This window comes from Suncus etruscus, chromosome 5 (assembly GCF_024139225.1).
Source record: "Suncus etruscus isolate mSunEtr1 chromosome 5, mSunEtr1.pri.cur, whole genome shotgun sequence".
NCBI classification, from domain to species: Eukaryota; Metazoa; Chordata; class Mammalia; order Eulipotyphla; family Soricidae; genus Suncus; species Suncus etruscus.
The window spans coordinates 122594017-122609601 of NC_064852.1; the positions used below are offsets into that span (position 1 = coordinate 122594017).

At 38.2% G+C, this 15585-nt stretch overlaps 1 protein-coding gene across 1 annotated transcript in view; it reads left to right on the top strand.

The window, feature by feature from the left end:
* ANKRD44 (ankyrin repeat domain 44) overlaps positions 1 to 15585 on the top strand; it is a 342805-nt gene that overhangs the window by 211160 nt on the left and 116060 nt on the right. The window contains exons 9-10 of the mRNA XM_049773177.1: positions 586 to 664; positions 5420 to 5534. Coding sequence (XP_049629134.1) covers positions 586 to 664; positions 5420 to 5534 — 194 coding nt within the window. The remainder of the gene's footprint in view (positions 1 to 585; positions 665 to 5419; positions 5535 to 15585) is intronic.

The window sequence follows — 15585 nt, forward strand, 5'->3', positions numbered from 1 at the left end:
CTTGTTCTGCCTCACAAATTGAGGGAAAAATAATGGAGGGTACCAAGACCAAACAGGTGTATGAACATTGAGTAGAAATAAAAACTGATTATACTTAAACACCAAATCCAAGGCCAATGACAACAGAATCAAAACCCAATCTACACAAGCTAGACACAGAGAGGACCACTTATACTAGCAGCCCAGGAGGCAAAGGCGGGGATATGGGATGGATGCTGAGAACAGGGGTGGAGGAAGGACAACAATGGTGGTGGGATTGCCCCTGATTCAATGTCACTATGTACCTAAAATATTACTGTGCAAGATTTGTAATCCACTTTAATCAAAATAAAATTATTTAAAAAAAGAAAAAATGACTAAATTGTAATCTATAATGAAATTAGAATATTATTTAGTCACAAAGTAAATAATTCTTGCCATTTGCAACAAGAATAGACCTTAATGGCATATGCCAAATGAAATAATTCAGAGAGTGAAATATGAAAAAAAAGTTTTGTTGGGTATTTTCAGGGCATTGCCAGGGGTCTACTGAAAGATAGTTCAGAGTGATGTCACTCATTCATTGTTTCTTTCCTTCATTTTTAGAGTAAAGATGGCAAAAGTCCACTGCACATGACAGCTGTCCATGGAAGGTTCACCCGGTCACAAACCCTCATTCAAAATGGTAAGAGAGATTGTCTGTAGGCCATTAGCTGAACAGTATCCTTGTGTGGCTGAATTTGGCCATTAGCCCCTGAATATAAACAATGATGCCCCATTTTTAGAGTTTATCAGGGTTGTATTTACAGTCTTTTTCAGTATGTTTTGTTCAAAAAATATTAGGTATATATATAATCACCATTAAGTTTAGGAATAAGGTCATAAAGCCATTAAGAGTCAACCCCCATTCACTCAAATACAATGCAAGTCTTGAAACTGGAAAATATAATAGACTGTGTGTGTATCTAGCCTCAATATTCTGTACTTTTTGCTATAAAACTAAAGACAATCTCAATAGGAAACGTTTTCTAGCAGCAGATCTGAATTAGTTTTAAATAGTATAATTTACCTTGGTTCCATTAGCTGAAACTCATCAAATTGCTTGAGCAAAGGTAAGGAAAGAGATGAATTAGAGGAAAAGCAGATAAGTATGTGACGTAAAGGACCTTAAAGTCACAGACCTGATAGGTTGGGGACTACATAATCTTTTAATTTTCCAGGTTTCTAACAATGGTACACAACCATTGGGTTGCCTCTATAGACAGTATTAGGGAGTTCCCATTTGGTACATGACCTTTATTACCTAAGAACATTTTAGAAATAACTAAAATAACTAAAAGCAGATTTACTTATTTTTTATGTCATTTTAAATGGTCTTGAATTGATCCACATTTCTTCTTAGAATTCTAATAGTTTATTAGTTTATTTATTTATTTATTTAGTTTATTTTTGGATCTATTTTTTTCTCCTTTTTATGACTCTGGGATGACATTACAATTAACTTCTTTGTAGGACTAAGTTTTATCTTAGGCCTTCAAATCATAAAACTGAGAAGTCATTACTTGATGATTAGCCAGGACAATTATGTTTATGAAAAAATTATGGATAACAAAGAAAATAAATGAGCAATTTAGTGAAATTTTATGGAAAATGAATTTGTACAAGTTTGCATTGAACCAAACAGGTAAAATGTGTCAGAAAGCATCCATTCTTTCTACTGTGTTGTTCTATTGGCATTCACTTCTTGAAAGGACTACAATTTTATGTGCTTCTAGTAAACAAGATGGGCAAGAGTGACCCCTATGTCTCCTATGCATATTTTCCTTATCTCTATCTTTTTCTGAACTTATTTTCAGAAATCTATCTACCGTCTTAAGCATAAAACTAAAGACATATTTGGTATCCATTAAAAACATTGAGTGTACATTTAATCAATGAGCCTTAGCTCTATAACATTAAGAGCTTTGTTCCCTGTTAAACAATTTCAAGCACCAGTAACCATATCAGAAAAAGAGCAGTTTTCCCAGCTTGTAAGCACTCCCTTTCTACAGACCCATACTGTAGGTCATAACATGCTGGTCATCTTAGAAAATCAGGTTATAACTCATCTTCTCTCTTTCATACTAGTATACTGTCCTTGGAATTAAGGGACAGGGGGAAACCCAGTGCTGTTGGTTGCTTAGAACATCTCCAAAGCTACCCCCACTACTTTTGGGGATAGTTTGAAGACTTCCATGCCCTCTCAAACATTATTGCTTGACTTGAGATGGGAGTCCTATCTCCTATTCTCAGTAATCAGTAATACTGTTTTCGAGTCCATGTCATTCTGTCTTGCTTTTGGACTAGAAAGGAATCCAGTGACCTGAAATAATGAGAATGTAGTGGCACAGATAGATAACTTCCTGTATAGAATGATAAAACAAACACAGTAAATGGCTTTCATATTAATAAAATTAAAACCCAATGAGATATTAAAAATCAAGTCAGATGACCTGACTATGTATTGACTTAATATTATTAGTACCATAATAATGAAAACAGGAAACTTAAGAACAAGGAACCCCTATAGGTGCTAAAATCACTATGAGAACATTTGTTGGGAAATGTGATATTTGCACAAATGATAATGATGATGAGATTGTGCAAGTATATGGTAATTTTAGAGGGGGAAAAGACATTCTTTGTACTGGAGAGTAATGACAGGCATCATATTATCCAAGTACTCAAATGGCTTGTTTTTAAATATGATAAAACAGACATAAACCCAGGTCATTTTTTAAGAACTATTTTTAAGAGTCCACATCAGTCAGTGATAGTAGGTACAAGAGTAGTGCAGTGTAACTATCACCACAAACAATTTATACAACTTTTTCATGATCTCAAATGAAACTCTATCCATTGCAAATAACTAGCACTGCATTACTGTGTACTGTGTGCATATGTATTTGTGCATGTGCATGCACAGGCTGAGAAGCTGCAGTGGTGAAATCAACTGATTGTTTCCTGAATGGATCCTTGCATTTTGTAAATAGAACTTGCATGCAAATCTCCTAATTTTTGTGTTGTTCTAGTTTATTGTGCAGTTGAATTAGGTGGTTTTAGGTTCCCTCCACACCAATGTCCAGACCCCCCCCCCCTTTCTTTTCCTTGCTTACAACGTCACCTACTCTATCCCTTTTCTGACCTTTCCTGAGAACAGCTTCACCCATTCCCTCTTTTGGGTTTCCTTCCCCTCCAGTAGACAGGGACCAAGTCTTATCCCCTTGCTTTTCTTGATCCTGTGCATAAATTCTAAATCTGAGGTCTGCAGAAGAACCCCATGACCTGTGTGTGCCCTTGCTGGTTCTTCTGCTCCATTGTCTGTCACTGGGGTGCCATGGTCTGTCTTTCAAGGCTTCTGGCCCATCAGTACCTTATCCCTTTGCCTTTGTTTTTGTTCTTAGTTCGATTGAGTGAGAACTGCTGCTTCCCTACTGTCTGTCTGGGTGTACAGATGTGAGTTTGGGTCAAAGACAGAAGTTGCCTTATCCGTTGTGTTTCCGTTTTAAGGGCTACTAATTCCAACCTTTATCCATTTCTATTATCTTTCTGACTACCCATTATGGTAGAGATTTAAAAAGACCATTTATTTTTTACAATTAATTGGCATCCCTACCTTCTCTTCTATCCCTCCACTGAAACAGTAGGACTTGAATATCAACATGCCAAAATGTTTGACTTGAGTCTAATAATGAAGAAAATCAGACAACTCCAGAACCCTGTACTTTCCTAATATTACTCTTAATGTGCCCTCAAAAGAAATCCATAGTTTACGGCATAAAAAAAAGGGGGGGTTAGAAAGAGAGTTCAATGGACTTGGAGCACATGCTTGTAGGAGAGAGGCCTGGGTTTGATCCTCTGCATTGTACAGACCCCCTGAGCACTGCTAGGAGTGACCCCCTAGTAGAAGTAGCCCCTGAACACCTTAAAATCACCCCACATTCTGTATCTCCAAGCCAGGTGAATAAGTCTGAATCAGAGTAGCACAAGAAATAATCCAGACCAGGTTGATGGTGAGACGTGAAGTCTGGCAGTCTTCTAGGTAGTATCAAGCTCCCTGCCTGCCAGAACTGCTGTTTTTATTAAGTACAGTAAACCCACCCAAGTTTACAAGTTAAGTCAATCTTTGTTTTGGGTGAAACCAAGTTGTAAACAAACAGATACAAAGAAACCAGGGATAAACTTTGTTTTACATAAAATAAGGTGTAACCCAACAAGCACAACTAGGCATGTGCCCCAAACTAATAAAAAATATGAAGAGATGGGCATATGGTTCACATTAAAGGAATTAACAAGACATAATAGTCAAATGCTATCTGAATCTTTGACTGTGTCCTATGCATAAAAACATAGCCATGAAGTGCATTTTTTTTTGACAGTGGATGAAATTGGAATTGCATTATATACTACCTAAACTTACTTTGTCAGTTTGTATATTTTGGGTTATGATGATTGAATTTTATCTGAAGAAGAGAATGTCCTCGTTCTCTGGGGTAAAATGCTATGATTTGTAACTTATTTTAAGTGGTTCTCTTTCATATAAATGAGTATATAGAACAATAATATGTTGTGTGTATTTAAAAAGGTAAAGAAAGAAGAGATGTAACAAAATTAAAGAGTGGGCAGGCAGCGAGGTGGCACTAGAGGTAAGGTGTCTGCCTTACAAGCACTAGTCAAGGAAGGACCATGGTTTGATCCTCCCGTGTCCCATATGGTCCCCTCAAGCCAGGGGCAATTTCTGAGTGCTTAGCCAGGAGTAACCCCTGATCATCAAATGGGTATGGCTCGAAAAACCAAAAGAAAAAAAAAAGAAAAAAAAAAAAAAGAAAAGCATAAAAAATTAAAGAGTGGGGAAGAAAAAAAAGACAAAATAGGATAAAATACTATATCATCTAAAGGACTGTGGGTCATTACTTTAATCATGTTTATAAATGCAGAAACTTTTAGTTCATATTTTATGCTTTTACTCATATTAATCATATTTTAAACTAGACAATAAATTGTTTGGTTCTTATATTTTAATATAAGGTTTACATATATCTTTAATTTAGCAGGTAAAATTTTGAAATTGCATGTTTTTAGTACTCTCTTATGGAATTTAATTACATTTTTATTTGAGCAGGAGTCTAGGTATGAGTAAGGATTAATGAAGACAACCGGGAAATCTTTTTTGAAAAACATTTCTAATCTATTTCCCACTTTGCCCATTTAATATTAGTACCACCTCAGATGGCGACTTGCTCTCTGGAAAAGCTCTTTTGTGCTTCAGAGCAGAGATGTACAAGGCAGGAAAGAAATCACTGCTTGGGCAACTGAAAAGAAGAGCATGAAGAGTAGTCGCGGAATATGAAGAGTGGTCTTGGAATAGACTTGAACCTTCTGTTTTTCTCATCTCTTGCAGGTGGTGAAATTGACTGTGTGGATAAGGATGGCAACACTCCTCTCCATGTGGCAGCAAGATATGGTCATGAGCTTTTGATTAACACCTTAATAACCAGCGGAGCTGACACAGCCAAGTAGGTCTCTAAAAATACGGTGCCATCATTGCTTCATGTGGGAAGACTGCCAAGGGGAAAATATTCTGCCACGGTCCAGAGCTCCCATTTATCCAGATGAAGGTGGCTCTGCACTATTAAACTAAACACAAATTAAATTTAAAATAAGTTAAGCGACTTTCAGGGACAGATAGATGCAAGGAAGAACCAGTATTATTTATGTTTTAACTATTTCCAAAAGAGGCCTATTCCAGTGCATTGAATTGAGGAGATTTAAACTTTATTCCTAACTCTCATTTCTTTTCTTTCTCTCTCTCTCTCTCTTTTTTTTTGTTTTGTTTTGTTTTTGGGCCACACCCAGTGACACTCAGGGCTTACTCCTGGCTATGCACTCAGAAATTGCTCTTGGCTCAGGGAACCATATGGGATGCCGGGGATCCATCCAAGGTCCTTCCTGGGTCAGCCATGTACAAGGCAAACACCCTACCTCTGTGCTATCACTCTAGCCCCACTCTCATTTCTTCTGTTCTATTCTTTCCAGTGTACCATATTAGTTAAGCAGGGGAAAAAAATTATCATTGTGAAAAGTGAGAATATATTCAGGATGCTTGCTTAATTTTTGCAGTCTAGATATAGGATACAATTGATGGCATCTTTTGCATGGGAAGAGGGCCCTGGTTTTGTTTCATATTTTGGTTCAGTGAGGATAAAACATGTGTGTTAGTATTTCTCTTAAAAAAGTGCTTAATACTTTTCAGATGTCAGTTACTTCTTTGTATCATTAAGGACCTTATAATTTTGTTGAAAGGGCTCAGCGTCCACATGAGATCAAGAATTGGGCAAGATTAAGTTCTAAAAGAAACAAGTAAAATGATAAAACAAACAAACAAATAGAATAATAAACAAAGACCTTGTGATGAAAATGTTTGAACCCAAAACTTTATCATGCAATGTACTTGAACCATCATCATGACACAGTGTGAAGGATGAGGATTTGAGTACAGCAGAGAGTGACAGATTTCCAAAAAGGAAGGAGAGTGGGAACAAAAGACCAGAGCCCAGTTCCAAAAAGGCTTGACATGTCAGAGTAGAAGGAATGTAAAAAGGTGGTACCCCTCCCATCCATCTAGGTATCACAGTGTGACTTTGAGCCTCCAGCTCAGTCTCTCTGTTCTTTGAGCTCCTCATTTGATTAATGGACTAATAATCATTCCTATATAAAATTTCCTTTTGAGGAATTAGACTTCATTACTGGTAAAGTTCTTTAGCATAGGTAGAAATTGATATGGGCATGTGTTAATGAAATTCATCTTCAGGGGCCAGAGCGATAGCACAGTGGGTGGACAATTGCATTGCATGTGGCAGACGAGGGTTCAGTCAACGGCATCCCATATGCCCCCCTGAGTCTGGCAGGACTAATCCCTGAGGGCCACCAGGTGTGGACCCAAAACCAAAAGAACAAAACACATTTTCTAAGATTATTAGACAGAGTGATCCATGTTAGAAGCTATTTGCACAAAACCTGATAGTAAATTCTAAGCAAATAGTAACTGTTAATGAATTACTGAGAAATATGTAGTAGCACCAAGAGAGATGATGACTTTAAGTGCTCTAATAAAAATATTAGCCTTAATCATTCAGACTGAGAGGAACATAAATTTTTAGGAGAAGAGTAATATGAGGGCAAAATTATATTAGGAATGAAAATTTATTTGCCAAGTGTTATGAAACAGAACTTAACATCTTTTACTTGAGATGTTGGCTTGAGAGCAAGCCAATATTTAAATGGTTGAGTGAAATTCTTGTGGATAATGTTTGAAATAAAGTTGTAGTGGATGGGGTTTCTCAATTTCAGGGGAAGTATATGATATATCACATTATGATAGATTTGTAGTATATGATGTCTTGTATTCTATTGAATTGTGAGCCACTCATCTAGTGGCAAAAATGGGACCAAATCAATGAAATACTGAAAGCTTGTTTTTGTTTCCTTCTTGTTTCCTCAGTAATGGCAAATTTGGACCAGACTTTGGGAATTGTAGAGAAACACTGAATTCTCCAGAAGTAACATATCTGTAAGGAAGGATGGATAGGTGTTTGCTAGTTAAGTAGAAATATAAGAGGTAAAAAGATGAGGAGGGAAGAAAGGACTTACAGAAAGAGGGAATAGTATTTACAAAGGGATGTACATATAAGTATACTGAAAATAAATTTCTATTGCTGAGTTATTTGGGGCAGGGCACAGAGTAGATAGAGAGGAATGCCACATACTTTTGTTAATAAATTCTTTAATAGGAGCCAGAGAGATAGTACATGGTAGGGCGTTTGCCTTGCATGCAGCTGATCCAGAATAGAAGGTGGTTCAATTCTTGTAATCCCATATGCTGCCCTGTGCCTGCCTGGCAGGAGCGATTTCTGAGTGCAGAGCCAGGAGTAACCCCTGTTCTGCCGGGTGTGACCCAAAAACCAAAAGCTTAAATAAATAAATTCTTTAATTGAATCACCATGAGATACACAGTTACAAAGTTGTTTACAATTGAGTTTCAATCATACAGTATCTAACACCCATCCCTTCACCAGTGCATATTTTCTGCCACTAATGTCCCCAGTTTTCCTCATGCCCTCTTCCTGGCCTGCCTCTATGGCAGACATTCTCTCTCTCTCTCTCTCTCTCTCTCTCTCTCTCTCTCTCTCTCTCTCTCTCTCTCTCTCTCTCTCTCTCTCTCTCCTTTTTTCGTTTTAAACACTTTCCTTTTAAACACATCGTGAAGGACTTTATGTGGTATGGTAAGGAGGTGAATTTCATATGGAGGCATTCAGAAGCTGTTAAAAAAATTCTAAGTGGGTGTAGATTAAGGTTGTATCTAATGATTCTCTCTGTGTGTAATAAAGATTCCTCTGATAGCAGTCCAGACATACTGGAGGTGGTCCAGAATGAAAACACTTTGTAATTTCATGCAAACACCCAGAGTAAAAAAGATGAGGGCTTGGGCTAAGATCTGGCTGAGGGCCTAGGAGGAGGAAAATGCTGAAAGGAACAAGCTGAGTGTCTCTTCAGACATGCCCCCTTCTAGCCAAAGAACCTTTTTGTCTGGATGTTACAAGTTGGAAGAAGAGGGTCACTTAGAGAGGGTCAGTTAGGTGGGGAAAGCACTTTACTAGGATTCAGGGGAGTTCTCAACAGGGTCTAGAGTCCCAATCAAACACAGCTACTCAAAGCCCAAGATTGTGCCCGATATTAATGAACTAGAGGTAAGAGTTCTAGGCACAGACCCTTTTAACCAAATAACCACGCAATTCAGATTTTTTTTTTCAGGTTGAAGTCAGTTGAGATAAATGGGCTTCAGCTCTTTCTTAAAACTTTCAAACACATTGTATTCAATAAGCTCAAAGTTTATTTCCCCATAATTTGTTTTATTTACTTATTTCCCTATAGATTTTGTTTTGACTTACATTTTATATAAACATGTGTCATGTGACTTAAGTATCTTAGAAATAGCATTGTTGTTCTCATAGCTTTGCCTTCCACTGGCTGCACTATTGTCCTGGGAACATTCCATCTGCCTTTTAGATAAAACATGCTCCATTCAACTTGTGTTTGTGTGTGTGCATGCATGCGTGTGTGTGTGTGTGTGTGTGTGTGTGTGTGTGTGTGTGTGTAGCAAAAATCTCCTAAAAGGAAAATATCAAAATGGAGCAGAGAAGAGTTAGAGAAGTTTAAATTTGCTAAAGTCCTTCCCCTCACCCTAAAATGTCTATTTTCTGTGCTCATGTACCTCTGTGGATTTATGTAGGATAAGTTATATAAAGAAAAATGAAAAACAGATGTTTTTCTTCTATAAAGAAATATTTATGAAATAATAAAACATTTTTATTCATAAGCAACATGATAAAATATTTTAAAAGACACTATATGACATATTTTAGGCCATTACTTTTTGAATTAATTTGACTCCTAGTCTCACAATCTTGATTAAAAAGTCTTTGATACTCCCTTTTTTTTTTTTTTTTTTTTTTTTTTGGTTTTTGGGTCATGCCTAGCAGTGCTCAGGATTTACTCTTGGCTTTGTGCTCAGAAGTCTCTTCTGGCAGGCTCGGGGTGGGGGGTACCATATGGTATGCTGGGATTTGATATGGGATCTGTTCTGTGTTGGCTATGTGCAAGGCAAATGCCTTATCGCTGTCCAGCCCCAGATACTCTTTTTATTTTATTTTATTTTATTTATTTGGAAGGACACACCCAGTGGCACTCAGGGATTATTCTTAGTTCTGCACTCGTGAATCACTCCTGGCAGGCTTAGGGGACCATATGAGATGCTGGGGATGGAACCTGAGTTGACTGAGTGCAAGGCAAATGCCCTAATTACTGTGCTATTGCTCAGGCCTCTATTCCTTTTATTTCTTTGAATTTTTGCAGCTTGACTCAGTGCTCAGGAAAGTTTAGATGGTATTAAAGCTCTTTGATTTTTTTTCTTCAGCCTGGTTCAATTTGGGCACTTGTTCATAGGATTTTACTTTACCTTTCATCTTTTTTTTTTTTTTTTTTGGTTTTTGGGCCACACCCGGCGTTGCTCAGGGTTACTTACTCCTGGCTGTCTGCTCAGAAATAGCTCCTGGCAGGCCCAGGGGACCATATGAGACACCGGGATTCAAACCAACCACCTTTGGTCCTGGATCGGCTGCTTGCAAGGCAAACACCACTGTGCTATCTCTCAGGGCCCTTTACCTTTCATCTTACCAACTGTTCTATCACTTTGTTTTTCCTGCTTCCATTGTAGTGGAGTTAGGGGTTTTATAGTATGCAGCTAACTGGTCTGGGCTTCCTTTCATATGCTGGCTATTTGTTGAGGGCTTTGTTAGTGTTAACTTTTGTATCTGGGTCAGAGTTTAGAGGTCAGTGTCACCAAGGAAATTACAGTCCAATAGGAGAAAGAAATGGAAACCAGTAAGTCATGCCCATTGTGTGAGGGCAGAACAATGGCCCAGAGCCTCTGAAACATAGAGAACTTGTCTTGGACATTGTAAAACCAGAGAGGACTTCTGGGAAGAGTGATAGTTACCTGAGATCATAGGATGAGGGCAATTAGTTAGGCCATAGAACTGAGAGTGTTTCTTTCTTTTTTTTTTTTTTTTATCAAAGTGTCTGTTCATTTCTTCTCCCCATTTTTTGATGGAATTAGACTTTTTTCTTGTAAAGTTCTGTCAGTGCCCTGTATATTTTGGATATTAGCCCCTTATCTGATGGGTGTTGGGTGAATAGTTTCTCCCACATGGTGGGTAGCTCTAGTATCCTGGGCACTATTTCTTTTGAGGAGCAGAAGCTTCTCAGCTTAATGTATTCCCATCTGTTGATCTCTGCTACCACTTGTTTGGAAAGTGCAGTTTCCTCCTTGAAGATGCCTTTAGTCTCAAAGTCATGGAGTGTTTTACCAACGTGTTGTTCTATATACCTTATGGTATCAGGTCTGATATCAAGGTCATGGCCAAAAGGCACGTGAAAAAATGCTCCTCATCACTAATCATCAGGGAGGTGCAAATCAAAACAACGATGAGATACAATCTCACACCACAGAGATTGGCACACATCACAAAGAATGAGAACAATCAGTGCTGGCGGGGATGCGGAGAGAAAGGAACTCATCCACTGCTGGTGGGAATGCCGTCTAGTCCAACCTCTATGGAAAGCAATATGGAGAATTCCTCCAAAATCTGGAAATGGAGCTCCCATTTGACCTAGCTATTCCACTCCTAGTGGTATACCCTAAGAACACAAGAATACAACACAAAAACCCCTTCCTCACACCTATATTTATAGCAGCACTATTCATAATAGCCAGGCTCTGGAAACAACCAAGATGCCCTTCAACAGACGAATGGCTAAAGAAACTGTGGTACATATACACAATGGAATATTATGCAGCCGTCAGGAGAGATGAAGTCATGAAATTTTCCTGTACATGGAATCTATCATGCTGAGTGAAATAAGTCAGAGGGTGAGAGAAAGAGAGACGCAGAATAGTCTCACTCATCTATGGGTTTTAAGAAAAATAAAAGTCATTTTTTGCAACAATCCTCAGAGACAATGAGAGGAGGGCTGGAACTTGCAGGTCACTTCATGAAGCTCACCACAAAGAGTGATGAGTACAGTTATAGAAATAACTACACAGAGAACTACCATAATCATGTGAATGAATGAGGGAAATGGAAAGCCTGTCTAGAGTACAGGTGGAGGTGGGGTGGGATGGAGGGAGATTTGGGACATTAGTGGTGGGAATGTTGCACTGGTGAAGGGGGATGTTCTTTACATGACTGAAACCTAATCACAATCATATTAGTAACCAAGATGTTCAAATAAAGAAAAAATATTAAAGAAAAAAGAACTGAGAGTGTTGCAAACCCAATTATAGACTTCTATTAATACAGTGCTACCTAATATGTATAGACATAGCAAAAGAGTAAAAATACTTCTATGGCTTTTGACTCTATATAAACAAATAATAATACAAATAAAACAAATAATAATAATGATGATGATAATAATAATAATAATAATAATAATAATAATAATAATAATAATGAAAGCCCAAACCATCAACATTCATATGGTTTAACTGCACAGGCCCACAGAGCAGCTGACATTCATATGACCCATGCTGGGAACTTCTTTGAGGGTGACGTATGATTGTCATAACCATCCATGGGATGAGTGCTATGATTATCTTCCTCTTGCAGATGATGGAAATAAAACCTCTGTTACTAGCCTGTGAACATGAGTCAGTAAAGGTAGAAACAGGATTCCAGCCCGTTTATCTGGATCCAGAGTTTCAGCTCCTGATCCTGAGATTTTCAGTCTCTTTACATAAGGGTTGTCCTGGTTATTCATATTTTGATGAATTAACTCCCATTTTATATGGGAAGATGATGATCCTAGTGGTGAGTATGCTGAGTTCTTAGAATTAGTATATACAGTAGAATTGGAGATTCAACAGTGGTTTAAATGAAACAGTGGGAGAACTGAGAGGTCTTTATTCAATGACTACATATATACATAGTATACACTGGTCTCCCTGATTTTAAATATTTTCTCTTAAATCCACTGTTATTTTTTTCCTTTTTATATATGTGATTTTATTTAAAGACCATGTATTATATAGTTGCTCCTGATACATTTGTTTATAGGTAGGTGGTAATGATATTATTTTAAAAAAGGGGGCCGGAGAGATAGCATGAAGGTAAGGCATTTGCCTTTCATGCAGAAGGTCATGGTTTAAATCCCGGCATCCCATATGGTCCCCTGAGCCTGTTAGGAGCGATTTCTGAGTATAGAGCCAGGAGTAACCCCTGAGTGCTGCCGGGTATGACCCAAAAAAAAACAAACAAACAAACAAAAAAAACAACAAAAAAAAGAAAACAGCAAGACGAAAATTTGTGATAATTAATGTATTTTGCAATGAGTTCATTAAGTCATTGTTAGAAGGTTAACTAAGTGTTAGTTAATATTTCTGTTACTTTTTTCTGAATATTTGGTGGTTTCAAATAAACAATGGCATCTTAATTGATGTGTTCCTACTGGGATGACAATACTAAAAATATTGGAGTTGTCATAAGGCCACAGGTCCAGGAATTCCAAGCTCTGTGACTTTTGTGGGTTGTGGATTTGGTCACCAGGCCTTTCAGAAGTATGAGAAGGTGAAAGGTGGGAAGTGGAAAGTGTGTGCACTCACTCCAGAAACATCCTGGTGATGTCAACCCAAACACTGGCATGCCTGGAGTTTTGGTAGGTTTGGCATCTCAGCAGAATTGTAGATGAATGGTGAAGCAGAGCCATTGGTGAAAGGTCAGTTGTGGGAAGTGGATTCAGCTGGTGTATCTTTGGAGGGTAGGGACATGGCTTGCCTTTTCCTCCTGAGATTGCCAGCTTTCAGCTACATGGTCAGTGGACCCATGATTTTTCACAACTTAGTTTCCATGTCTTTCAAGAACAGAATGAATGTACGAAGCTGGCCAGGTATAGACAGAGTAACTAGGTTCCTCTTAGTGACAAGGAGAGATGGAGAGAGGGAGATTGGGAGAGGGGTGTGTGCGTGTATGTGTGTGTGTGTGTGTGTGTGTGTGTGTGTGTGTGTGTGTGAGAGAGAGAGAGAGAGAGAGAGTGTGTGTGTGTAGGGGTTTTGTTTTATCTTCTGTTATCTCCCACCCCACCCCACCCCCAGCTATCCCTCCACTGTTATTGTTTTCTAATAAGATTCTACAGTTAAACTATTCCAACAGAGCACCAGTGTTTCATAAATACATGAACAGGCACTAAAATTTAGCAGATGTATATGGGGGGAAAAGGATCATTCACGTCATCCAAAATAACCTTTAATGCCAGTTGGTTTTAATGACTCTGAAAAGAAAAGGGCATAGAGTATTGGAGAGATTGTACAAAGACTCTTACCTTGCATATGACTGACCCAAGTTTGAACCCCAAATCTTATAGTTCCCCAGTGACCACCAGGAGTAACTCCCAAACACAGAACTGGAAGTAGTCCCTGGACACTAGGGTATGGGCCCAACTTTGTCCAAAATAAATAAAAGTTTAAAAATCCAGATAACTGTCAAAAACAAGATATCCCCAGCAATGGTCAGTAATGTACTGGCTTGGGGCCAGAGCAGTAGGACAGCAGGTAGGGTGTTTGCCTTGTATGCAGCACATAGCCAACCCAGGTTCGATTCTCAGCATCCCATATGGTGCCCCTAGCCTGCTAGGAGCAATTCTTGAGAGTAGAGCCAGGAGTAACCCTGAGCAAAGCTAGGTGTGCACCCCCATAAACAAAATAAACAAAGAAATGTACTGGCAAATTTGAGAAAATTTATGAGATACAGAAGGCAAGGAAAAAAATAAGAGACTCTCAGGTTGAGCAACTTCATGTAAAAAGCCTGGAGTAGGACAGAGATAGTTCCTGTGCAGGAGGCATGGGAAGAAGTCATGGAGGTTCTAGAAACACGCAACAGCCAGATCCTGAAGGTTTCTTGTGGGCCACATGAAGGTTTGATTGTATTTTAGAAGAACCATTGGAGATGTTTGCTGTTTGCAAACAGTACTGATAACCATTATACAAACTGTATCTGGACACAGTTAAAATTAATGAATTTAAGGCTGGAGAGATAGCACAGTGGTAGGGCATTTGCCTTGCATGCAACTGATACGGGATGGATAGTGGATGTAATCCCGTCATTTCATATGGTCCCATGTGCCTACCAGGTGCAATTTCTGAGCACAGATCCAGGAGTAACCCCTGAGTGCCGCTGAGTGTGACCCAAAAACCAAAAAAAAATTTTTTTTTAATTTTAGTTCATCATTAGGTAAGAATCATAAAATCATCGAAAAGGACTAGGTAGAGAGTACAGTGTGTAAGGCACTTACCATTTAAGTGACTGACCAAGGCTTGATTCCTGGCACCCCATATGATCCACCAAGCCCACCAGGAGTGACCACTGCACACAAAGCCAGTAGTAAGTCCTGAGCACAACCAACTGTAGCTCAAAATCAGACAAAAGTCATCAAATATTTTGTATGATAAATTTAGAAGGCAAAACTAAACCAGTCTTCCCTTTCTTTGAAAAGTTGTGAGATGGTTCATACACCATTTTGAAATATGAAAGGATAACAGGTGGATTACAGTTCATTCTTGACTTTTCAGAAATCACAAACCCAAATTTCAGGAAACATAGCCTGATTACAACTTAAATTCACAGTCTGTTTATGATCTAGCAAAGCTAATAATAATTGCAAGGATAGTAATACTATCAGCAGGTTTGGTAAAAGCTTGCCATAGACCACTTGCTTTTTTTTTTTTTAATTTTTATTTTTAATTATGAGAACAAGGGTGCAAAGTAAGAGGACAAGGTAAAGTTACAGTGGAAGGACAATCACCCATAACATAATTCTCAGAAGTCCCCTTGCTGATATATTAACTTTGAAATTTCAGCCAAAGAACATTAAGATAAATAAGACAGAATCCATATACAATTACTTTGTCCCTCAAGTCCCCAGATTGTAACACATTATAATATTTCTTAACAGTAC